Genomic DNA, 27485 nt, shown 5'->3' with positions numbered 1-27485 from the left:
ACATAAGTGAAACATTTTAAGAGTGGCTAACATGACATAGAACACAGGTGGTGTTTTTTGGCTATTTGTATGGGTCCACATCTTCCACTTCTGTATTGCAAAAGCTTTTCACACAATGTAAAAAGTATGATATTTCAGATGTGAGTCAATACTGAGTTAATTTACAAAGATCTCTTCTGCTATATATAGGTTAACCTGCCAAAATAGGGGGAATCGGGGAAATTACTAGCTTGCCACGCATGAAAAAGACAAAGTGGGTGGCAAGATGCTATTCTCCTTCAAATTAGCCTATGATTTATGAAAAATTCTGGGCTTGACTGAATATCTTGGCTGTCCACATTTCAGGATTTGGTCTAGAAGAACAAGAACTCAGTGCCTGTGGTTTTGGAAAAAAAAAGAAGGCAGAAATAACATAAGGAGAGAAAAAATGAAGTGAACAATGCCACCCACAGCCTGTAACTAACACAATGTACTACTGTGCTGTGAAAAATAAAAATCATGTTACACTTGCAAACATAGTGGCATTTCATAAGAAGGTAGTAGAACTGTGTCTTGTAATTATAAAAGCAGCATGGGGAGTTTAGAAAGGGAAAACAATCTTGAAACATTAAAATTCTGTAACAGAATATATAAATGAAATACAAACCTTAGTATTGTGTTTATGAAAGCTAGTGTAACTTAGGGTGTACTTCACTGGAAGTATTTAATTTCCATTAGTCTAAGTGAAATAAGAATCACATCTTTCCTCCAGAAAATAAACCAGTATTTTTTTTCCCCCATGAACAAACTAAAGATGCTGTCTCTGATAATCATTTAGACTTGCCACAGCCCTGCAACATATAATCAGTTACAGAGTCAGTGAACTAAAAGATACTTGGATAGAAAAAAGAATATTACAAGGAAGAATTTTATCCTCCAAGTACCCAGTTTGTGTTGAATATCGTGAAAACACTGAAGGAAGCTACTGATATAAAAGCTGTTCACCTATTTTGCTGCTAGTAACAGTGTCTGATAAGTAGTTTCATATACCTTATGTCCATCTGTTCAACTTAACAGAGCTCTGTAATGAAGTGATTATTCCTCGGTCAAGGGGACAGAGCAAATATAAAAACCAAATATACTTCAGCACTGCTGAAAGTTGTATTTTCACTTCACCTACTCAAAGAAAAAGCTTCTTCCTGTCACAACAACAAGCATGTGACTATCTAGACATTTTTATGTGATTGTGTCTTTTCTAGTGGATTTTCCCTAACATCAGGGGGAAAGTTCTAGGTCAAAATTATAAGAGGACTTATCTTTTCACAGCATTTTCATCACTGAGGAACTGAGACTGTTTCTCATTGTTTATTTTGCAAAGCATTAAAAGAAACTCTTTAAAATGTGCAACCACAGCTGCTCCCAAACACATCCCTGATAGAGTGACTGGAAAACTTTCAGGAAGAAATAAGTCCTGTATTCCAGCAAACACAGCTAAGAAAATTTCTTGTGTTGCAGGTTGAGCCCTTACTCTTTTGCTATTGTTCCACATTAAAATATTGTGTTTCACTGCCTCAAAAAAAATAAAATAAATATGAGAACTTCAGAAGCTGGTTACTGTGGAGACAATGATTACATGGCCCTAAAGCCCACTGGGTTGCTGAATAAATCGGATGTCAGTTAACAAAGTCTTGATGAACTTACTTTTGTTATTTCTAAGGCACTGGCAGTCTGATTAAAGATAGAACATTGCATACTAGAATAGAGACTAAATGAATATTTCAGCAGATGCAAAGACATGCTAACAAATTCTTTATTGGAATGGATGTAGAAGAGGTAGGTTCTAAAAATAAGCAGTAAAGACTTAGAACCATAGAATCAACCAGGTTGGAAGAGACCTCCAAGATCATCCAGTCAAACCCATCACCCAGCCCTATCCAGTCAACTAAACCATGTCACTTGGCTGATGATGTAACTCTTTCTGGTTCTGAAATTGCTAGCAAGCACCATCCATTGGATAAGACATTAGCCTTGAAAATGTTAGCAAGATCATAAATTCCAGACACATGTAAATGAAGCTAGTGGGTATATAAAGAAAGAAAGGAACTGAGCAAACCAATATTTGATAACAAATCAGGTAATTTTTCTAAGCAGCCCTGAGGACCACTTTACTTCTCAGTTAAGCTGCCCTAGCTGTTCTGTAGTAATCACTAAACCCATGACACACACAACTGTGAGCCGCAGAGCATCATCTGAATTGCACTACTCATAGATAGATCCACCAGCAACTTACAGAGATCCCACTAAGTGCCTTTAAATGATCAGAAGAAATCATAAATGTACCTTTCTGTTGCCGTTTGGAAAAGTGGCTACATTGGTTTTGGCTAGGATAGAGTTAATTTTCTTCATGGCAGCTTCTACGGTGACACGTCTAAGATCTGTGATGAAAACAGCGCTGCTAACACAAGGATGTTCTCATCATTGCTGAGTAGCACTTGCACAGTGCCAAGGCCTTCTCTGTTTCTCTCTGCCACCCCAGTGAACAGATTGTAGGGTGCACAACAAACCAGGAGGGGATACAGCCAGAAGGAGATTTAAGTTGGACATTAGGGAAAATTACTTCCTTGAAAGGGTTGTCAAACCCTGAAACAGGCTGCCCAAGGCAGTAATGGAGTCACCAGCCCTAGGGGGACTGAAAAGCCATGTTGATGAGGGACATGGTTTAGCTGTGACCTGGCCGTGCTGGCTGGACTTGATGATCTTCAAGGTCTCTTCCAACCAAAATGCTTCTGTGCTCCTGTGATGACCCTAACTGACCAAATGGATATCTCATATCACATGGCAGCATGCTCAGCAATAAAAAGGGGGTAAGGAGGAAGAAGGGAGGCACCTCAGAGTCATAGCATTTGTCTACCCAGGGACTTGTTAAATGTAATGACACCCTGCTTTCCTGGCAATGACAGACCACCTGCCTGCTGATTTGAAGTAGCATATGAATTCCTTATTTTGCTTTGCTTGTGCACACAGCTTTTGCTTTACCTGTTAAACTGTATCCCAATCCACAAGTTTTCACACTTGTGCCAGTTTGAGCCTAGCTGGGATATTTTAGTGAGAGGAATTAGATTATGTGCTGTGAAAAAGAAACAATGGTGATGTCTACTTCACTCATAGGCTTGCTGAGATGTATAAAAACAAGAACACACACATAGATAACAGAGTAGCAATCTGGCTTTGGCTGCCGCTCTTCTGTCTCTCCCTTACCTGCCATCTGTGTGACTAATCTGTTTGCTTCCTAACCCTGTGGCCAATTGTCCAAACTCACCTTGAATGTAAGGCAAAGTCTGGGGTAAGGTAGAGGGGTAGGAAGGAGGTGGAAGCATGGTTGAGAGCTCCTCCAGAGGACTCTGGTTTCTGGGAGGGCTGTTGTGTTTCTGTGTTACTTTTCTAGCTTGTATATTTCTGTCTCTAGCTGTATATATTGTAAATATCTGCTTGTGTATTGTGCTAAGCTGTAAATACAAAGCTTCATTCTCATTTCCAGCTTGGCTGAGTCTAGTCTGGGTGATTTCATAAGACTAGGGGGGCAGGTAAAACCCAAACCACCACAACATTCTTGCCCTACCAGTTCCGTTCTGCATTCACATTGGGGTGGGCAGCTGTGGGAGGCTTAGCTACTCATTGGGGTTAAACCACAAGTTTTGACACTGAAAAAGAACCAGGCTGTGCCTAAATGATATGTAACAATGACATAACGGCAGAGTAATTCGTGTCCAGTACTTACATATGCCATCTCAATAAAGGCAGCTGCTCCACCACTCAAATCCTAGCCTTTCTACAGAATGTGCAGCCATACTTACTGGTGATTCAATATCTTCCAAAAGCAATACCGAGCAGCGTTCACACTTCAGTAGGTTCTGGGCCCGATGCATAATTTTCTTGACAATTTTCTCTAAGTCAGTCTGTTCCTCAAAGAGGTCATTCACTACTTCCAGTAAAGCCTGCATACAAAGATGGAAAACTTGTGTTGGTTGCAGAATGAATAAATAGAAAGAAGATGTAATCTCTGGGGTTGCTTTCAATAGGAGTGACCCACTGAAAATTTAATTCTGCTAAGGATTACGGTAACATAATTGGGCTGAGGGTATCCAAAGAAAGAAGTTAAGTGTTCATTAGATCATAATATTCTCACAGTCCACCTCCTGGTGTGCAATGGAAATCTTTCAAACTATTTCGCTGTGGTTCCAATATGAAGCAGAGGTTATAATTCAGCTCTCCAAGTACACAGTATGGATTGAGTTACCTGGCTTGCTATAATCAAATTTCCTGCTGCAATTATACTTCATTTTACTCATTTATTACCCATTTTGCATATCAAACGTTAGAAAGAAAAAAAGCACATCAATACTTCATATCCCAACACCACTCTGATCCAGTCTCCACTAACAATAGGTCTGTAAAGTACAATGGTTTAAAATTAAGGGCTTCCCCTTTCATTTGATCAACTGTAAAAATAATAGGCCACCTTCTTTCTTGCCATGGGTCCGAAGAAAGATGCTTTTCCATTACTCTGGTTAATGGCATCAACTCTAAAGACCATCCATATTGGTAAGCATATAAATTTAGATTTCCTAATTCAGTAGTCATCAGGAAAATGTTGATCCCAGTCACTGGAACTTGTCACCAGTGGTGCCTGGTTTGATAGGGAAGGCAAAGTATGGTCTTGTCCATCACATGCTACCTGCCAGCTAATTTCAGCCATGGAGTAGACAAAGGTAAAGACCATCACCATGTTAGAAATGCAATTAAATACAGACTATCACGTAGCCATCAAATGGCAATTGTATTTGTTATGCCTGGCATAGCTGAAGGGGCAACAAAACCCAAAGAATCTGTAGCTCAAATCCAATTTCCTGATGTGTCCAACAACTAGAATTTATCATTTTCTAATGAAGGATGAGAATGCCCCTAATACCTTTCTGCTGAATGTCTCCCTCAGGAGATTGAGCAGCAACTCCTCAAACACCTGTTATTCTTCCCCACAGGCAGAGAATTTTATGTCTCTTTGTAGTCAACAATTTTGTTTGAACAACAAACAAAGAAAAAACAACTTTGGCAGAAAATCCTTTTTTTCCCCTGAAGTCTTCTCCAAACCTCCACACCAAAATATAGTGGTCTGTAGTCGGATCTGGATAGGACACAAGCTCACATACTTCATGGCCCTTAAATACACACACTACTAGAAAGGGTTGTTGTTAGTTTTCAAAGTAGTGAAAAGCCTTAGTGTCCACACACAGAAAGCTCCAAAATCTTGAATATAGAAATGTCAGTGCTCAATACACAGACCTATCCTACCATAGTTTCTCCTGCTTTGTGAAGCAAGAGCAGAGCAATTACTGGTGGCATTTTTACTGAAGCTTTGGAGCTATGCTCTGTGGCAAGAAAAGTATCATCTCATGCCACTGCAGGAAAGGTGGCTTAAAAAACCAATCCAACCCACAAAGATCAAAATGCCAAAAAAAAAAAAAAACAACCAAAAAACCAACCAGAAACCCCCAACAATGATGTAAAAATCCTCAAAATTATAATTTCATTTCTTAAAAAAGTAAAGACACCTCTGAGAATGACATGTGAGGTCAGCATCATTTTCACTTCTCTCAAGCCTGCTCTTCCAACTCATGCATGGCATCAGCAGTCATGAATAACGTGAGCAGTGGATCTGTGAAGACACCTGCTGTCAAAACTCTTCATGTACAGGCTTTTCCTCCCTTACTTTAATAAAGAGATACCCACACTATTTGCACATGAACTGAATACTACACATTTATGGTGGTCAAGGTTTTGCATTACTGGAGTTTCATGAGAGTTTGAACCTCTGCCAATGCAACACTCTCTCCTTCACCATCTCTTGTCACAAACACAATTGTTTGTGAACTATGAAACATGGAACTGACATCAGGAAACAACAGCCACTACCATGAACATATTTCCTTCCCACGCTCCCTGCTTGCTGCCTCAATCAAGAAAGTGATGTGTTGAAAATGCAGTTTGTGAAACTAAAACATGGTTAAAGCTGTCTGCTTAGCAAATACTGATACATAGCTGGAATCTGAAGGAACAAAAGGGTTGCTATTGGTCTAATACACATTTTTACTTACCCTGCTTCTGTCATATTCCTTCCTTGAAGCTGCAAATAGCTGGGCATTGGATATAGCAATCCCACAGAATGGGAGATACATCTGCATCACCTAGTATCAAAAGAAAGTCCTCATCATTAAAAACAACTCCACTTATACTCATGTTACTAGTAAAGAAACCTAAACCTGGATGACATGTTCCAGAAAAGTCTTAGCTTGCTTACCCTTCAGCAGAAGGTAATTGTGATGGGCAAGGCACATGAATGGGTGGAACAGAGATGAACTAATAGGGAAGAACAAATGCATTGAGCTCACAGGCTGCAGCAGTTAGTGTCCTCTGTTACATGTCTAGAAAGCTGCAGATTCTTAAGTCTATAAAATGTCTGCTGAAGACTACATGAAATTAGTGCAGAAACTACATCTTTCCTAGAAAATATATTCATTATTTTTCCAAACTGTTGGTCTGTTTTTTGGTTGGTTTTTTTTTTTTTCTAAGCTCAAGAAGTAAGCTTGAGTCACATTCCTGCTGGCTGATTTTGGAGAATGCCAGCCCAGTGCAACACAGCACACTGGTCCAAAACTATTAGTCAGAAAGCTGATTGTCTTATCAATAAAGAACAACAACAACGAAAGTTAAAGTACATGCCTGAGAAACTAGGCCTTAATGTATCATCACACTTTAAGAAAGATTTGTCAAGGGTAACTGGGAAAAAATGTGAAGTGCACCAGATGACTTTAGGCTGGCTGTGTGAAATGAAAAACTAGGTGAGTCTAATACTTGTAGGAGTGGTACTTTCACAGGGATCAAAATCTAGTAACATTAGCATTTTTAAGCCATCTACTGATAACAAGTCTGTGGCACATTGGCACTGCTGAATCGTTCCCAAGCTTAGGTCTGGATGTTAAGCAAATTTTATATGTACTGAGTAGCATTTGGTATGTGTTTGCTATGTCAGTGAGAGTTAGGGCACTCTGCTGCTAACAGAGCCAAAGAACGCCGCAGCAGCTAACCTTTCTTCTCCCTTGACTGTGGACTGAGATATTCATTATAAGCCATCCTTTCTGTGACAAATTTTTGCATTGAGACTGTGGCATTTGTCTTTGAAAGGCCATTTGATTATGAAATTACAACTATCCCAGGAGGCAAGCTATGAGACTATTCAAGGGGGGGTGGGGGGTGGGGAATCATAATTGTAAGCATACAGAAAAAATTAAACAACAGCAATTGCTGTTCTGCTTTATCTTCCTTGAACACTCCATTGGTTACAGGTCTACTTAGTGCCTGTTTCAGCACTGACTTGGTTTTGAAAAAGATTTTCAGACCATCTGTTTTTTGCACCTTTGCAGCTGCCATTCTGTCAGAGTGACTGCAGATTTTAAGGGTGCACACAAATACACCTATACCGCTACTTAGCAAACATAGAATTGTTTGATATCTTATCATAGAATCATAGAATCAACCAGGTTGGAAGAGACCTCCAAGATCATCCAGTCAAACCTAGCACCCAGCCCTAGCCAGTCAACTAGACCATGGCACTAAGTGCCTCATCCAGGCTTTTCTTGAAGACCCCCAGGGACGGTGCCTCCACCACCTCCCTGGGCAGCCCATTCCAATGGGAAATCAATCACTCTGTGAAGAACTTCTTCCTAACATCCAGCCTATACCTACCCTGGCACAACTTGAGACTGTGTCCCCTTGTTCTATTGCTGGTTGCCTGGGAGAAGAGGCCACCCCCCACCTGGCTACAATGCCCCTTCAGGTAGTTGTAGACAGTAATAAGATCACCTCTGAGCCTCCTCTTCTCCAGGCTAAACAGGCCCAGCTCCCTCAACCTCTCCTCATAGGATTTGTGCTCCATGCTCTTCCTCTCATGGTTTTTCTCTAGAGAAGAATTATGTACATTAAATTGTACAAACACCACCTGGGTTTTTTTTTGAGGCACAGCAATTAGATTATCCAACTAACACAGCAGGTCTGCAGGAAAGAGTACACAAAATGAAAAGCAGAATAGCGCTGTAGCAAATCCCAGCAGGGGTTTAAAAGAGATGTGGGTGCTGAAGGACATGGTTTAACACCAGACTTGGTAGAGTTAGATAATGGTTGGACTCGGTGATCTTAGAGGTCTTTTCCAAATGAAATTGCTCTATGATTGTATAAATCACTAAGAGTGGTTATTTTTTTTTATGCTAAGAATTTTATGGGGGAATTTACCATATTTCAGTTTACATTTTATTTCCAAAATGAAACAAAATAATGATCTATATTTTCTTGTAACAGTACTAAATATCACAGCTGAGTAAGAAATTCAGAGCAGAAAAAACTTAATCTGTGAAAAATCCGACCTCTAGTGCAATTACTAATGTCATAGTGAGACTGGAAACTGGGTAAATACTTGTATTTATTGTCCAAAATAGAGGAACCAAAGGATGTCTTTTCCAGCAAGATATCTTTTTTTAGCAAGAAGAAAATACAGTTTTCCACTATTGAAAAGCACTGCTTTCAGGAACTCACATTCCAAGGCACTGACTCTATGTGGAAGTTAAGATCCATAAAACACTGGTTTATGAAGTGTCAATAGTTTGGAAAGCTGCCAACTTAATTATTCTTTTCACCACTCAAACTAATTGTGTGAGGTGCAGGGCAATGAAGACAGACACCAAGATGTTTAAGATAATCACTCAAAGAAATTGATAAATGCCCACAACTATAAAGAAAATAAACCCAAAAATACTATCAGATAGAAAGGATCCACCCTGTGACAAGAGATAAATCTGTTATCCCTGTGTACCTAGGAACAAATGACAAACATAAAAGTCTACTGCTCATAGAATCATAGAATCAACCAGGTTGGAAGAGACCTCCAAGATCATCCAGTCCAACCTAGCACCCAGCCCTATCCAGTCAACATAGAATCATAGAATCAACCTCTTCTTTTGTACATTCTGAACAGTAAGGGTGGTTTCTGCCTAAACTACTTTGGACAAATTGTAATACAGCACTAAATAAACAAAGAATAAAGATAACTGAATTTTAAATCACATTGTTTATAAAACCAAAGCTGCAGAATAGAGTAGAAAGCAGTTATCACATTTCGGTCTTGAATTATGAATTGAAATCTGCAGTACTCAAGGTGACTTTGCATGCACCTCCAACATGGCAGTGCCATGGCTGTTGATACACTATACAAATATTCACCTCTCATGTGTCTGAGCTACAGACTGTAAGCAGATGGTACTGTTACACTTGATTCACTTAACAGACTTTCTCTCCAAAGAGAATCCAAAATGCTGAGGAAATGACACATGCTGCTATAACTATTTTCCCCTCCCTTGAAATGATAGGTGCTCCAAGGTAAAACTATATTGCATCACTGAACCATAATGCACTGGAATTCTATTTTCTTTCCTGCTGATTACTACTACTACTTCTTGTGGAGAGATTTTTGCTAACAGGACGTGAATTGATAAACATGAGTACCCGTGCTGGGAAGTGTCCTTCAGTCCATCTTGGACTTAAGATACCAGGCGGTGGGTGGCACCCCCCACATGCAGTTGCAGGAGGTAGAGTGCCAGCTTCAGGGGGCAGTGTCAGCCTGCTGCAGGGGGCTGATCCTGCCAGGATTGCTGACATAATATAAGGCTATCTGTACCATGCATGTAACCCTGGACCAATCTGTGCTTTCCACATGTACCAATCTTAAACTAAGTTAGCTGTGCACGCCTCTGCCAAGTAAGCATGTAAGTCACTGTAACACAGAAATAAAGGGGAGAACGACCACCTAACCACACGGGTGACCCAAGAGTCATTTTATCCCAGGTGCAACACTGGCACTTTCTCTGTAAACAGAAGGATGTAACTTAAAATGACTATAAAGCAGTCCATATTCTATGACTATAAAGCACTGTCCTAATTCTCCAGCATGGATACGCTTCGGTAGTGTACTACTGACTTTTGGTAACAGCAAATAAATTGGGCAAAAGACTACACTTCATTGTAAGAGAAAGTATTGAAAGATTGATCATAAACGTGTTGAAAACATGGTAAATAGCATGTGACCACAAAGACACAGATAAATGAGACAATTATTCAAATTGGTCTTAGTGAGACAAGGTCTTGTTAAGGAGGAAATTCTTGCATTGTTCCTGTCTGCTATTCTTTCTGCAGTGCTGAACAGGCCAGCCCAGTTTGCTTTTAGCACCCAATGTCTGCAAAGATTTTACCAAATAGTATGGACACGCAGTGAAACCAGCTGGATGCTGGAACCTGTAAACAAACCAGACAACTGGTCTAAACATTGGGTATGCCACATGTTCCCCATACCCAAAATGTTGGTGTGAAACTCATGGAACAATGCTTAACATATCCTTCTAAAGGACATCAAATAATTGCCCTTTGAAGGGTAAATCATTAATAAACAAACCAAAGAACAAAAGCATTGAAGCAAAGTGAAGTGCCCAGGTGGCCAAGAGAGCCAGTGGCATCCTGGCCTGGATCAGGAACAGTGTGGCCAGTAGGACAAGGGAGGTTATTCTGCCCCTGGACTCAGCACTGGTCAGGTCACACCTTGAGTACTGTGTCCAGTTCTGAGCTCCTCAATTCAACAGAGATGTTGAGATACTGCAACATGTCCAGAGAAGGGCAACAAAGCTGGTGAAGCTTGGAACACAGCCCTGTGAGGAGAGGCTGAGGGAGCTGGGGTTGTTTAGCCTGGAGAAGAGGAGGCTCAGGGGTGACCTCATTGCTGTCTACAACTACCTGAAAGGAGGTTGTAGCCAGGTGGGGGTTGATCTCTTCTGCCAGGCAACCAGCAACAGAACAAGGGGACACAGTCTCAAGTTGTGCCAGGGGAGGTTTAGGCTGGATGTTAGGAGGAAGTTGTTGCCAGAGAGAGTGATTGGCATTGGAATGGGCTGCCCATGGGGGTGGTGGAGTTGCCATCCTTGGAGGTGTTCAAAAGAAGACTGGTGAGGCACATAGTGCCATGGTCTAGTTGATTGGACAGGGCTGGGAGATAGGTTGGACTGGATGATCTTGGAGCTCTCTTCCATCCTGGCTGTTTCTATTCTATATCTGAAAGAAAATCTTCTTCTATACCTATTTTCAGGTATAGAAAAAAGGAAAAGAGCCTGCAGATTTGTTGAGCAAAGGAATTCCCTAAGAATATACAACTGTAAGAAATACAGCTTTAACATACATACCTCAGTAATTAATTCTGGCAACTCACTAAAGACATAAAAGTATATTTTATAAAAAGTATGTTCAGTCTGCCTAATAAGGCAATTTAATGAAGCTTTTGGAACTCACCACTTTTTTTCTTTCTTTCTTTTTTTTCCCCCAAGCCAACTCTAAAAAAAAAAATGACAAAATCTCTGTAGGTTAATAAGATTATACTGTGAATTACTTGAGCATTCAGGGTTCAGGTAACCTGACCCAGTTTCTGACACGTAATTCTCCAGCAAGATCCACACATCTCACAAATTCACCGTGGCATACAAAAGCTGGGGAAAAAAAAAAGCTGTGCTCACAAAATGTTCAATATTTTATCAGGGCCAGAAACCTATGAAAACAAGATGGAGTAATGGGCACCAGTTCAATATCTCATCCTCTTCATTTCAAAATTCTATTATCTTGTTATGGGCTTATTTCACGTTAGAAGTTTTAGGACACTACTATCAAGGGAATGAACAGGATAAATACTATAAGCTTTACTATTCAATTATGCAACCACTTACATTTTCAGCTGGGTCCTGAAAATGATTTATCTTTTCTGCAAAAGTACACCATTGAGAGCAGATGACTGCCCTTGCCATAGTTACATTTTCCTTCACAGTATCACAGTATCACAGTATTATTAGGATTGGAAGAGACCTCACAGATCATCAAGTCCAACCCTTTACCACAGAGCTCAAGGCTAGACCATGGCACCAAGTGCCACGTCCAACCTTGCCTTGAACAGCCCCAGGGACGGCGACTCCACCACCTCCCCGGGCAGCCCATTCCAGTGTCCAATGACTCTCTCAGGGAAGAACTTTCTCCTCACCTCCAGCCTAAATCTCCCCTGGCACAGCCTGAGGCTGTGTCCTCTCGTTCTGGTGCTGGTCACCTGAGAGAAGAGAGCAACCTCCCCCTGGCCACAACCACCCCTCAGGTAGTTGTAGACAGCAATAAGGTCTCCCCTGAGCCTCTCTTCTCCAGGCTAACCAATCCCAGCTCCCTCAGCCTCTCCTCGTAGGGCTGTGCTCAAGGCCTCTCCCCAGCCTCGTTGCCCTTCTCTGGACACGCTCAAGCATCTCAATGTCCCTCCTAAACTGGGGGGGCCAGAACTGAACACAGTACTGAACTTCTTCCCACAGAAGAGTTTATTCCCATTGCTTTCGTTTCTCCACACATCCCCAAACTTATCTAACCTATTTAGGAATACAAGTGTTCACATCTGCAGATCTCAACATGTCTTTTTGTTTCCTTTTTAATCATATAGACAACAAAGCTGCATGCATGTAGACCTGCAATGCAGAAACTTATTAGCTACTGGTAAAAAGCAGGGAGTGCTGTGATGGCTGCACACTGCAAAGGTAAAATGCGAGCTTCATGCTTCCTAGCTGAAAAGCAGTCCTGAGTTCAGCTTCAGATAAATGCAATGACATTTACCTAGCCTCCCCTGCATGTGGTTTTGCCCATAGTAAGCACCCACAGAGAGCACTTTCTGTCATATAGATATAGTCATAGTTAGAGTTTAACTCATAGTTCCTGACATACTCTAAGCATCTCCCTGCCTGTGGTCACGAAGGAAAACTGTTTTGATGCCTGATGTGTCAATGCACTTGTGTATCCAATCTAGCACAACCTCCATGTTAACCTCTCAGTAAATGCTAGTCTGCTTTGACTGTTTTCTTTAGAGGCCACAAGAGACATTTCTCTTTACACAGCTTGTCTGTGGGGAAAGGGACTTATTACAGGCTTCTTAGAAAGTAAAAAGGTAATTTAAAAGTCAATGCTTTCCCATGGTTTAAAGTTATAAATGTTTTGTATTTTTATCACACAGGGGAGCTAACTGCCCTCTTGAATCACTTCTTAAAGTGTTAAAAGTAGGTTCAGAGAATTAAATATTCAACTGAATTCTGAAAATAAATCAATTGAGAAGTAGTTAAGCACAAACACTCATTCAAAAACCACTCCCTTCTGCCAGCTGTGAGGAAGTTCTTCCCAGAGAGAGTGATTTGCCATTGGAATGGGCTGCCCAGGGAGGTAGTGGAGTCACCATCCCTGGAGGTGTTCAAGAGAAGCCTGGCTGAGGCACTTAGTGCCATGGTCTAGTTGACTGGCTAGGGCTGGGTGCTAGGTTGGACTGGATGATCTTGGAGGTCTCTTCCAACCTGGTTGATTCTGTGACCTCTGATAATATCTGATTGTCACCCAGGTTTGCAGTTCTCAGAAGCATTTCCCATCCCAAGTCTGGAGAGAACAATCACTTGGTAGAGACACCCAGTGGATTATGTGCATGAAAGAGGGCATATAGCTCCTGCTGATATCAGCAGAGGCTCCTTTAATTATTTTTCAGTTTCCATTTGTTTATTGTTTATGCAGTACCATAAAAATGCCCTCATGCTCTCAAACATGGGGCAGCATTTCTGTCCTGTAAAGCTCACTATCCAACTATGGAAGATGAAAAAAAGGCTGAAAAAGACCACGGGAGCATTTCTCAAGTGCTGCCTCTGTGTTTGCCTGCATCATAGGATAACTGGCACACACTCAAACTAGGTAACTTTGTCACCAGATTATGACACAGGTCTCCTGTACGAGCAGACTTACTGCAGTTCTAAAGCTTGACTCCTGTGCAGGTCACTGTCCTCACAAGCCATGGCACCAAGAGACTAACACATGCAAGACCAAAGGGCAGGAAAGGGCAGGAGTGCAGCTTAAATGGGTTCAGCATCAGCCTTTTTCTGGGTCCCCATCACTGCTCTCCAGTTGCTACAGCACAAACCCCACCTTCTCCCTTTTCTGCTACACATCTATGATCTTTAAATTGGGAAATCAAATGAACACACTGAATCTGATTTCAGTAATACTTTTGCAAAACTGCTTATACAGTCAGGACTACACACACCAACTAATCTTACTTCATTTTTCTGGCAGATATTTGGAGGTTGCTTGCCCCAGACTCTTTACAGCTAAACATTATTCATATCTGCCATCCCTAGCAGGAGCTGAAGCTCAAAAAAATCTAAGCTACACTGAATTACTTTGTCATACACACCAAAACATTGGCAGTGGCTATTGAATCTATTTTAAACAACATTCTGTAAGACATATTTAAGCATGGAATTTAGCACTCAGTATAATGTGAGGACAATAAATCATGCTGTAAATCTCCACAGAGCAACTAATTTTAAATGCTCTTGCTCCAAATATGGAAAGAGTTCTACTAAAGCCTAGAAAGCCAAAATTAATTAAAATGGCTACTGTTCTAGGATGCAATCTTCTTATCCCTGGTCATTTTCACCAGAATATTCTCCTTATTTTACACACTCCTGATTCAGTGATGCTCGGTCCTAAGCCCTGTCCAAGCAAACACTTCAAACTGCCACTCAGTTATTCAACATGTGATGCTAAGCCAGGATTTCCAGCAGGAAAGGCTAGGACAAGAGAAGGAGAAAAGTCAGGAGTAATAGTGATTTTGGGAAATTTAAACTAGAACCTAGACAAAGGCCATTAAATCAACCCAATGATTATAGAGAATATTTCATTATCAAGTCTACTGTTTCCATCCATCAGTTCTGAAAGCTGGCAAGGCACTATACTTTGAGGCAAAGGCTTACAAAGAACTGCTAGGCAGCTTTTACTAGTCTGCCTGAAAAAACATTAATGAATAATATCATAAAAGGTCACAAACATCCTCAAAAACACAACTTCTACCCACCAATTAACTTGCTCTCCTTCAAAGGCTGAATCTTGGTCACCTTTGACACATCCAAAGTATATCATCACCTTAACAAAAGTCAAAGTGAGAGGGTTCACAGACAGAATTTTACCTGTGTAACCTTTGCCAAAGAAACCCAAATGGGCCATTACTGCTTGGCTGCTCACTCCTGTTTGAAGATGAGCCACTGGAAGTCAGTTCTTGGGCATTGGTGCCCATGGTGATTATGTAAGGCAGGCAGTTCTGCAGGGCTTTAAATTTCAGTATATAAAGCTCTTTGGCAGACCATGAGTAAAATTATACAGCAGCAGTATCATGTCTTTTTTTTTTTCTCTAGAGGTAGCAAAACTAAGCCAAAGATTAACTGATACTCCTGGAGGGAGGAAAAAGGTCACAAAGAAAGAAACTGTCAGAATGTTAAAAAAGTTCCTAGTTCCCACTAAGCCTGTGCCAGTGGACCCAGCCTGCCCAAAGACATTCATGGAATCATAGAATCAATTAGGTAGGAAGAGAAATCCAAGATCATCCAGTTCAACCTATCACCCAGCCCTAGCCAATCAGTTAAACCATGGCACTAAGTGCCTTATCCAAGCTTTTTTTGAACGCCTCCAGGGATGGTGACTCTACCACCTCCCTGGGCAGCCCATTCCAATGCCAATCACTCTCTCTGGCAACAACTTCCTCCTAACATCCAGCCTAGACCTCCACTGGCACAACTTGAGACTGTGTCCCCTCGTTCTATTGCTGGTTGCCTGGGAGAAGAGACCAACCCCCACCTGGCTACAGCCTCCCTTCAGGTAGTTGTAGACAGCAGTGACATTGTCACAATGTAGACATTGTTATAAAAGCTTTATAAATGTCATTGTGTGAGGTGGGAAGATCTTGGTGTTAGCACTGAAAACCAAGACCAGTGAAGACTGATACTGTCCATGCTAAAAAAGTAGGTTGCAGATCTGAACTTTAAATTGGCACAGGACAATTAGTAAATTAGTAAACAACTGCAGACTTTGGTCTTACCATTTCAAATTGCACTGCATGGCTGATCTCTGGCAGATACTACTCATAACAGCTAACCATGGTAACTGAATGGTTTTGAAACCAAGAACAAATGCTAAATCTGTGGCTGCATTTGGAATGTTGTTTTCAAGTCACAATTCTACTTAGAACTCAGTTTCCAACTCCCGGTTCTTGTTAATGATCTGAAGTACATTTATTCATATACTACTTGCTGCAGTTTTTGAGTGTTAAGAGTATACAAACTGACAACTATTTCTACTAATTCTTGGCTTTGCTATAAGCGAATTAAAATGTCTTCTTTCACTTTTTGTATAATTTATGCTTTCTCTTAGAGCCAGAGTGCATGCACAGAAGGAGAAATGCTGTTTGAGGTTGAGAGGGATCTTTGAAGGCAATCTGGTCCAACTCCCTGCTCAAGCAGCAGGTGTCATGGAAGGCTGATAGGACTAAAACATGTCCTGGCTTGCCCCACCCTTCTGCTGATAGGGGAAGCAGGGGCAGGAGGAAAACAAAAGCTTGAGCCATTATGTCCCCTCCCAAAGTGATAAACAGGTACCCAAAGGTGTTTAGGTACTTGCTAGTGTCTTCCTAAATAAGGATAAGCAAGCCTTGGTTTCACCTAACATGGTCAGTTTTACATGTGACGTTTTGATTGGTGAATCTCTGTGAACAAAGGAGCCATGACACTTGGACAAATAATATAAACAGAGCTAAGTTACAAGCAGTTGTACTACCTCTGTCTCACTGCTCTGCCTCAGTGTGTGCTGCTCTGCTCTACGTGTTCTACCCTGCCCTGCCTCACTGCTCTTGGCTTGGACAATGTGTTCTGCTCTGCTTCATGCTTCAGACCACCTTAGCCCTGATGTTTTGGGTTTGAACTACCTGGAAACTTAAATGCTTCAAGTTTACCAGGAGAAGGCATCAAGTGCCTGTCATGGTAGGCTTAAATAGGCCAAAATAGGGTTATACATGTCCTGGCTTGCCCACGTATGTTTTTCTGCTCTCCCCACCCTTCTCCTGTGAAGATAAGCAACCATAGGAAAGAGGACAAAGAACCTGGAGCCACTGAGTCTAAGGACTTTGGCTTGCCCAGACATGTTCCCCTGCTCCCCTCCTTCTGTGCTGGGGGAAGCAACCACAGGAAAGGAAAATGGAAGCCCTGGCTTAACCTAATGTGGTCAAGCTGATTGGCTAATCTATGTCTAAAAGCCCATTAGTCTCAGGCTGTATTGATAAAAAGGGATGAGCAGGTACCATGGTGTGCTCTGCTGCCTCATTGCATCCTGAACTGCCTGGAAACTCCACTATCTTGAGTTTACCAGGAACAGGCTCTAAGTGCCTGCACATGATCGGCCTGCATAGCCAGTGTGACATTGCACCAAGACTGCACATCACATTGCATCTTGCCTGCCCCTCTGCAAGGCTTCTGCTGAATTGAGAATCAAGAGGAATCAGGTCAGAGACTATGCTAGACTCCCAGCTTCCTGAGAAAAGAGCCTGGGAAAACTCCAAAGCCTCTAACAGCTTTAAGACCAGCAACAGAAACTCCTCCACGTGCTTTGGGTACTGTCTGATACTATTTTATGAGAAAATACTTAAAGTCTCTTGTAATTCACTAATTGCCTTCTGCCATAAGCAGAAAGGTGCTTCCTGCATCCATCCAGTGCATAAGTGGTATAATTAACTACAAGCAGTATATTGACTGCAAGAACCTTCTCTTCCAGTATAGCCCTTGCACTTGCCAGTTATTTCCTAAAATGTTCTAGCTTGGCCTGTTCTCCATGTGTGTAAATATCCAGACTGTGCATTTTGAACCTTGTAAATGTAAGCTTTCAGGCAAGATTTAATGCTAAGGAACAGTTTTCATAGTTAGTAACAATCTTCACCTGGATATGAATATTAATATAGAATATTAATTTTGCATAATTTGCAACAGTGCCTCATAACATGGTGAGAATTGCCACCGACATCCTGCTCTCTGCACATCTGCAAGAGATTCTGCCTGCACCTCTTCAAAGCGCTGTGCCAAGAGGATCCAGGATCAGGTCAGAGATGGTCTGCCTCTTTCCCAGCACCCTGCTAGAGCCTGGGAAGATCTAGAAGCCTCTCAATGGCTGTCAAGATGCTGAGCAGTCCCACTATTGCTGCAAGGGAGCCAAGGGATTATCACTAAATTCTACTTCACCGCTGTAAGTAGAGCAGACTTTCCTTAGAGCTTCGGGCTGCCTATTTATAAGTGGGGCAGAGCCATTTTGTGGCTAAGCCTTTTCCAATTTTCTGATTCTCCTAAATGAATGAATTGACCATAAGCATCCTTGTGAAGATTCTCCTGACCGACCTAGAACCCAAATTTAACTAGTTTGTATATAGTTTGTGGCTGGGGCTTTTTGGAAATAAAATAACTACATATTTTACAATTCCTGCCTCATTAATTGTCCCAACTAAGTCAGGAAGTTACCTAGGACTGTGTCTAGACAGCTTCTGAGTATCTTCAAGGATGAAGACTTCACAACTTCATAACAGGACAATCTGTGCCAGTGCTCAGTCACTCTCATAGTAATAAAATATTGCCTGATGTTCAGACAGAGTTTCCTGTGTTTAAGTTTATTCCCATTGCCTCTTGTCCTAACACTGCATGGTATTGAAAAGAGGCTGGCTACACACTTTTTGCAACCCCTCATCACCTATTTATATTCACTGATAAGATGGCTGCATAAACATTCTCCTTACTGCTAAACAGGCTCAGTTCCCTCAGCCTTTCCCCGGTCATCTTTGCATACCTTTGTTGGACGCTGCCACATATGTCCATGTCTCTCTAATGCAGAACTGGACAGGTGGCTATGAGTCAAAAGCAAAATTTAATCCTGCTGTTGCTTAAATACTGTGTATAGTCTAACAAAAACAGAATTTAGCTCATCTATGCATACACAACAGTCTGCCTTGAGATCACAGTCATTACTAAGATTCTATTTAGGTTCTTCTCTCATGTACTTCAAAAGGTGTTTTGTGATTTTTGAAGAAGAAAGGCTACTGGAACAGTAACATTTTTTCACATTGGAACTTGTTGAACAGGAGAAGAGTGCTTATTGCTAAGACCTGATCTTTTGCCATGCTGAGCTTCTCTGAGGTGGCTGTTCTTGCCTGAAGAAAGCCAATGTCAGTAAAAGTCCTTCTTTCTAACTGAAATTCCACCTGGAATACAAAGCCTGAATCAGATAGGTTTCCTTGGTTAAACTACAAACTGTGCCTGATGTGACTAAGTTTAGCTGCACTGACTGCCCACTGTTTGCAGCACTACTCTGAATGGAATTTCTCCTGTTCAACTAGGGGAAAAAAAAAGCAAAAAACCAAACCAAAAAAGCAGCAAGTTTTCTGAAGTAAGGTGAGAGCTTTAAAGAAAACCCAGAACACCAACTGCATTTCCTAACTACTCGCATATGCATCACCATGAGCCTGCAGTATTATCTCTGACATCTTAATGTGGATTTATGTGGTTGTAATTTACAGAATTTTGTTGCCTTAAAAAATGAAGAAAGGTGGTTGATGCCTCAAGGGCATTTTAATCAGCCCTGTCTGTATCAATTTCAGAGAAGGCAGACTGACATTAAAGTTTATTTTACCCTTTCCAGGCAGATGCCAGTCAGAAGCAGCTGAGTATACATATTCACAGAATTTCTGTGGAGCCATGTAATTGGTACTACAGCCTGATTGGTTTGACATTCCCTTCTTTTTCTCTGTCTCTGTTATATATCTATCAGGATGCCCATATCTCACATTTTACTGTTTAATTCATGTATAGGAAATGGGCCAATAGAAATCACAATGGAAGTGACCATCTCTGCACAGACTTTGAATCCTACTCAAAATTTCAAGGGTAATAAGAAAAATACATGGTAGTTTTTGGTAGGACCTTGTTGCTGTATATATTAATTAGTGACAGACAAAATAACAGCAACATAGAATCATAGAATCAACCAGGTTGGAAGAGACCTCCAAGATCATCCAGCCCAACCTAGCACCCAACCCTATCCAATCAATCAGATCATGGCACCAGGTGCCCCATCCAGTCTTTTTCTGAACACTTTCTGGGACGGTGACTCCACCACCTCCCTGGGCAGCCCATTCCATTGGCAAATCACTCTCTCTGTGAAGAACTTCCTCCTAAAATCCAGCCTATACCTCCCCTGGCACAACTTGAGACTGTGTCCCCTTCGCCACTGATTGCCTGGGAGAAGAGACCAACCCCTACCTGGCTACAGCCTTCCTTCAGGTAGTTGCAGACAGCAATGAGATCACCCCCCAAGCCTCCTCCTCTCCAGGCCTCTCCACACAGGGCTTGTGCTCCAGGCTCCTCACTTGGCTTGTGCCTGCCTCATGCAAGGCCTATGCTTTTCCCAAATTTGGGTAAAGTAAGCCTGTGGCTTCACCTAATATGGTCAAGCTTGGCTAACTGCCATTCTGATTGGCTGTGCTGTGTCCAAAGGCCCATTAACCTAGGGCTGTACTGAGAAAAAGAGATGAGCAGGTAACACAACGTGCTCTGCCACTGTATTTGTGCTTGTGTGCTGCTGCTACCATAGTCTCTGCTTACCATGCTCTCTCTCTGTGCTACTGCCTCAGTGCATCCTGCCATCTATGCTAATCTATAAGCTAGCTCTGCCATAAAGTAACAAACTCTAATACTCTGGGTTTATCTGACTGGAAACTGTCTGCTTTGAGTTTATCAGGAATAGGCATAGATGCCTCCACACAATAGGCCTGCGTAGCCAGTGTGACATTCATGCTACGACTGCATATTGCAAGACATCCTGCCTACACCTGCCAAGACATGGAGCCCTGGAAGGGACACACAGATCATCCAAAAGGACCAGGATAAGGTCAGAGATTGTCTGTCTCCTTTCCCCAGCATCCCGTGAAGCCTGGGAAGAATCAGAAGCCTCAGTGGCTGACAAGACATCAACAGAATTCCCTGAAAGTGTTTGGGTACTGTCTGAAGCTGTAGCTAGCCCTGGGACTTGGGAGCTAATATTTGTGAGTAAATACTCAAAGCCTCTAGCAAATCTTCAGCCAAACTTTGTAATCTAATCTAATTGATCCCCATCCTTCTGCCATAAGCAGAAAGGAGCTCCTTGAGTCCATCTAGTGGACAAGCTGTATATTGACTGCAAGAGCCTTCTCTTCCAGTTCAATTAGTGTTTATATTATTGCTAGCTGTTTCTTAAATGTTCTAGCTCCTCTGCTATCATCTGTATAATGTTTCCATGACCATTGCAAAAGAACCTGATTATTATTAAAATCAGTGGTCAGAGGGGGGTGAGACTACTGAATACTGAAAATTAATAAACAATATTAACTTTGAAAAAATATCATCTCTCATCAGTGAATACCCCTCCATTACAAGGCTGCTCTTCCCTCACAGATATGCAGGACAAGAACAGTGTTCTTTGATTTGAGTGGGATTTGAGTAAGCTTACTCTGCTTTTGTCCCCATAACCTTGCATGCAGAGGTTATTTTTAAATGAGGCAAGGCAGAAATCAAGGAAGTGCCCTGGGTCATACACTCTTGCTTCTTAGAACTGAGTGGAACTGCACTGGACAGGTGAAAACAAATCCAAATTGAGCTGACTGCACATCTGCCCACATTTGCTTCTGCTTTCATTCCTTCTCCATGTGAGTTTAAATATTTTCCTAGTACCCAGTGTTTTTATCTTAACTTCAGTCATGCCTTAAAAAAGCTATGGTCTATCTTAATTATCTTTTGATAGGCATTCAGTCTTGTTGCAGTCCTTACATCCACTCATTTTCCCATCTTTTCTGCCTTATTTTTTTTATATTGGTTTACTTTCTTCTCAAAATTCTTATTTCCAACACCATCTCCACTTACTTCTGTAATTTTAATTTAGCTCTGGCTTCCCCCAAAAAACTCTATTTTACTTTGTTTTAATTTGATGTTGTGGTGGGGTTTTTTTCTTTGGTTTTTTTTTCTTTCTGTTTTGTTTTAGTTTACCTTTGTTTTGTTTTGTTTTGTTTTGCTTTAACTAAGTCCTTCACTAGCTTCATAAAGAAAGGTTTCTCTTTATTCACAGCGCTGAAGCAGCCCAAGAAAGAATGGGTGAGTTCTGCATGCCCTTGTCAATTGTCTTGCAATACTGCCTAGGTAGGTAAGCAGGATTTATTCTTGGCACTTTTTTCATGACAATTTTTTTTTCACCAGTACCTATGTGACAGTGGATTTTATGATGTTCTGAGAGGTGAACTCAAAGTATAAATAGATTTCACTGAAAAAGACCAATAGATGGTGCCAGTACTATCAAATCCAAAGTATAAAGGAACTCTACATCCTTATACAAATTACTGACACAAAGAAAGAACTTACTGTTCCTTTTTCAGTGTCTTTGATTCCAAAAACAGTTGTGCTAGTTTGAGCCTAGCTAGAATGTTTTAGTAAGAAGAATTAGATTACGAGCTGTGACAAAGAAAACAATGGTGATGTCTACTTCACTCACAGGCTTGCTGAGATGTGTAAGAACAAGAATGTAAATACAGATAAGACAGAGTCTCTCTCTGGGCTTTGGGCTGCATCTCTCTCTCTCTAACCTAACCTGCCATTTCTTTGCCTAATCCACCTGCTTCCTAACCCCCTCTGGCAGATCCTCCAATCTTCCTTGGGCACAAGGCAACGTCTGGGGTAAGGTAGAGAGGGGTGGGAGAAGGTGGAAGGGTGGTTGGGAGCCCCTCCTGGGGACTCAGGTTTCTGGGAGGGCTGTTGTGTTTCTGTATTACCTTTTACCTTGTATATTTCTGTATATAACTGTATATATTGTAAATATCTGCTTTAAGCCCATTACCCCTTGTCCTGTCATTACAAGACCTTGTCAGTAGTCCCTTCCCAGCCTTCCTGTAGGTCACTTTCAGATACTGGAAGGCCACCATAAGGTCTCTTCTCCAGGCTGGAGATCCCCAACTCTTGTAGCCTGTCCTCATAACAGAGGTGCTTCAGCCCTCTGATCATCTTCATGGCTCTCCTCTGGACTTGCTCTAACAGTTCCATATCCTTCTTGTGTTGGGGGCTCCAGAACTGTGCACAGTACTCCAGATGGGGTCTGACAAGAGCAGAGTAAAGGGGAAGAATCCCCTCCCTTGCTCTGCTGGCCACACTTCTCTTGATGCAGCCCAGAACATGGTTGGTGTCTGGGCTGCACATGCACACTGCCAGCTCACGTTGAGCTTTTCATCAACCCAGACCCCCAGGTCCTTTTACTCAGGGCTGCTCTCAGCCATTCACCACCCATTGTTGTTGTTCTGTATCTAGTACAATTCTTTATTTATTTTTTTGAATAAAGCTAGAGTGTTAACTCTAAAACTACCACAAACCTGCACTGAAAACAAACCTAACTTGAGATCATGTGTGGGGTCCTTTATACACCCCAAGACTGGCAGGTCACAGTCCCTCACTGCTCTGAGAGACTGTTGTGGATCATTTGTGTGAGTTAGCTTTACTTATTTCCATGTACTGTCTACGAAAGAGGTGTAAAACCAGAGCAATCTGTCCTCTTCTATTCCTTCCTTACATTTGCTTAGATCAGGAAATACTGAAAAAATAGACCTTACTTTAAAAAACAGACTCTGAGCTTTGCTCAGACAACATGAGTACAAGAACAGTCAGACTCCTCCAAGACAAGCAAAACAATTATTTATTTAAAACCTGGTCTTCTAAAATTGTTCACTTTCTTGTTGCAGCTCCTTAAAGTCACTGCTATGACCTGCATGGATGACGTGTGCAAAATTGTGTCCTTTTTCCAGAGTCTGCATTCCTGCTTTCATTTTTACTGATTCAGGTTTATATATGTGATGCTCATCTACAAGGGCTGGAAGGAGGATCAGGGGAACTACTGACCCATCAGCCTTACTTTGGTGCTAGGGAAGGTTATGGAGCAGAACACCTTGAGTGCCATCACTATCAAGTGATCAGGCCCAGTCAGCATGGGTTCATGAAAGGCAAGTCCTGCTTGACTAACCTGATCTCCTTCTGTGACAAGGTGGCTTCCCTTGATGGATGAGGGTAAGGTTGTGGATGTTGTTTACCTGGACTTTAGTAAAGCATTTGACACTGTCTCCTACAGCATCCTCCTTGAGAAACTGGTGGTCAGGGCTTGAATGGGTGGATGGCCCAAAGAGTGGTGCTGAATGCAGTTAAATCCACACACAAGTGATATTCTCTATGGCTTAGTACTGGACCCAGTTCTCTTTAATGCCTTTATCAATAATGAGGGGGTTGAGTGCACCCTCAGTAAGTTTGCAGACAGCACTAAATTGGGCAGGAGTGTTGATCTCTTTGGCATTAAGGAGGCTCAGCAGAGAACTGTGGACAGACTGGATTGATGGGTCAAAGCCAACTGTATGAGATTCAACAAGGCCAAGTGCTGGGTCCTGCTCCTGAGTCACAACAACCCTAGGCAGTGCTACAGGCTTAGGGAAGAACGGCTGGAATTCACCCTAGGAAAAAGGACCTGAGGGTCCTTTAACTGAATTCAGCAATTCACTTTTCTTCATGCAGGCTGCACTTAAGCTGCTTTAAATGTGACCATCTCAGTATATAATCAGCATACAATTATTTTCTCTCTCCTTAACGGAAAAGAAGATTAGTTCCAGTGGTCAAGATGCAAAAACATAAAAAGGTTTGTGATTTCTTTCTCAGCTCTGCCACTGGCATGGAGAGTTACTGCTAACCACTGCTGTTCAGTGACCACCATTTAAGATTTCAAAGTACTATGAAAGTACAGAGTGCAGAAAACAAAATGTTTTATTTTCCCAAACAATCTTCACTGATAACCAGATTTTTTAATTCTGGTCTCATAATCAATATGAAAGTTAATGTTCTTCTGAGATGAAGCTCTTCATAAAGATAATGCATGTTTTCCCATTACTCCAAGCAGCTTTCTTTTCTTCTACAGTGGTTCTGTAGTGAGGAAAACCCAAAGCACCAGATAAGCTGTGACAGTTGGGGTATTACCCATCTCCCTACTCTTATGAAATCACCCAGATGAGAATCAGCCAAGCTGGAAATTAAGAAGGAAGCTATACTTACAGCTTAGCACAATATACAAGCAGATATACACAAATATATACACTTACATGCAAATTAAAAGTAACACAGAAACACAATACCCCTCCGGAAACAAAGTCCCCAGGAGGGCTCCTGACTCAAACCCCCCTTCCCCCTCCCTCTTTCCCTCCCTTCTGAAATAACCAGATCAACCCATGTATATCTCACATGATAAACCTGGAGATCTGAGGTGAGCTGTCAAAAAAAGACAGCAAGGAGGTGAGAGGAAAAAGGGGTTAGATGGATTAGAGAGTTAAAGGCAGAGTCAGCCAGAAAGAAGGCACAGTCCGAAGTGAGCTAAGTATCACAGTATCATCAAGGTTGGAAGAGACCTCACAGATCATCAAGTCCAACCCTTTACCACAGAGCTCAAGGCTAGACCATGGCACCAAGTGCCACGTCCAATCTTGCCTTGAACAGCTCCAGGGATGGTGACTCCACCACCTCCCTGGGCAGCCCATTCCAATGCCAATCACTCTCTCTGGCAAGAACTTCCTCCTAACATCCAGCCTATACTTCCCCTGGCACAATTTGAGACTGTCCAAGGTGGTCAAGTTCCCGCTGCAGAGCCCTTCTGCCCTCCAACCCAGCCACATCTGCCCCCAGCTTGGTGTCATCTGCAAACTTGCTGATGACTGACTCCATGCCCTCATCCAGATCATCTATGAAGATGTTAAAGAGGATGGGGCCCAGCACAGATCCCTGAGGGACACCACTAGTGACAGCTGCCAGCTGGATGTGGCACCATTCACCACCACTCTCTGGGCTCAGCCCTCCAGCCAGTTCCTAACCCAGCACAGAGTGTTGCCATCCAAGCCATGGGCTGACAGCTTAGCCAGCAGTTTGCTGTGGGGGACAGTGTCAAAGGCCTTACTGAAGTCCAGATAGACCACATCCACAGGCCTCCCTGTGGTGTGTGAGAAGTGCCTGTCTTATCTATATTTTGACTAGCTGTGTTTCACAGCAGAAAACTGAGGGATAGAGATCACTGGTCTTTTTTTCTTTCTTCTCACAGCTAAGGATTTAATTTCTCTCAGTAAAAATTAGCTTCAAATCAGCACACAAGCATTCCTTGTTTTTTGTGTTAGTGACCCCAGTGAATAGCAGCCTTTGGTTTCAAAAGTGCCACACCTTCTCTTTGCGTTGCAGCTGAAAAAGGAGCACTGTTCTTAGATTCTTCCTGAGAGGAGATGTCTCCATAAAGACACACTATGTTCAGATAATAACATTTGATAATGAAATGCCATAAAGTCAAAGAAAACAAAAACCATGGGCTTCAATGCCAGAATTCTGATCAGTGTGTGGACACGCATACTGAAACCTGGGGCTTCCACAGTCATAGAATTGACCAGGTTGGAAGAGACCTCCAAGGTCATCCAGTCCAACCTAGCACCCAGCCCTGTCCAACCAACTAGATCATGGCACTAAGTGCCTCATCCAGTCTTTTCTTGAACACTTCCAGGGATGGTGACTCCACCACCTCCCTGGGCAGCCCATTCCAATGTCAAGCATGTGCTTTATGTCATGGCAAATGTTATGCTTCTTACCATAACTAAACATGCTTGACTCAGTACCAATGGCTACATTAGAGCTAGGAACCTATCTGCAGTACAGAAAAAAATACCTGTGAAGCTTCATTTTGATTACAAAAATCAATGTTCTGCTGATGTGTTCAGCATATATTTACATTCTTTAAAAAGAAAAAAAAAAGACAAGCTATATTTGCATTTAAAAGTGATTCTTATTTATGAACAAACCTTTCGCTTCCCACACACACTATATGAAGGCAGGTAATGGGAACAGCATTACATTAATAATATCAGTAGCAAACTGAGACTTCCTGCTTATTTTGTGTGCTCCACAAAATGCAAAAGAAATGGCAAAAGGCAGCAACCAGTCATTTTATGCTTTCTGGGGTTTGTGAAGGCAGAAGTCTGGTCATAAGTGACTACCACAAACAATTCTGCCACTTCTAGAAATGTGTGGAGAAGCAATTCAAGCACATGAGCTGGGAGAGGGCTTAGAATCCACATAGAATCAAACAGGTTGGAAGAGACCTCCAAGATCATGCAGTCCAACCTAGCACCCAGCCCTAACCAATCAACTAGACCATGGCACTAAGTGCCTCAGCCAGGCTTTTCTTGAAGACCCCCAGGGACGGTGCCTCCACCACCTCCCTGGGCAGCCCATTCCAATGGCAAATCACTCTCTCTGTGAAGAACTTCTTCCTAACATCCAGCCTATACCTACCCTGGCACAACTTGAGACTGTGTGCTCTTGTTCTATTGCTGGTTACCTGGGAGAAGAGGCCACCCCCCACCTGGCTACAAT

At 42.0% G+C, this 27485-nt stretch overlaps 1 protein-coding gene across 1 annotated transcript in view; it reads right to left on the bottom strand.

Moving 5' to 3' along the window:
- Nucleotides 1-27485, bottom strand: part of PDE11A (phosphodiesterase 11A) — a 151465-nt gene that overhangs the window by 85168 nt on the left and 38812 nt on the right. Inside the window, exons 3-4 of the mRNA XM_064162095.1 lie at nucleotides 6132-6221; nucleotides 3834-3974 (exon numbers count right to left, since the gene is read on the bottom strand). Coding sequence (XP_064018165.1) covers nucleotides 3834-3974; nucleotides 6132-6221 — 231 coding nt within the window. The remainder of the gene's footprint in view (nucleotides 1-3833; nucleotides 3975-6131; nucleotides 6222-27485) is intronic.

Source organism: Pogoniulus pusillus, chromosome 2 (assembly GCF_015220805.1).
Source record: "Pogoniulus pusillus isolate bPogPus1 chromosome 2, bPogPus1.pri, whole genome shotgun sequence".
In the NCBI taxonomy this organism is placed as follows: Eukaryota; Metazoa; Chordata; class Aves; order Piciformes; family Lybiidae; genus Pogoniulus; species Pogoniulus pusillus.
The sequence above is the reverse complement of the archived record's forward strand: the minus strand, read 5'-3'. Positions and strand labels throughout refer to the sequence as shown.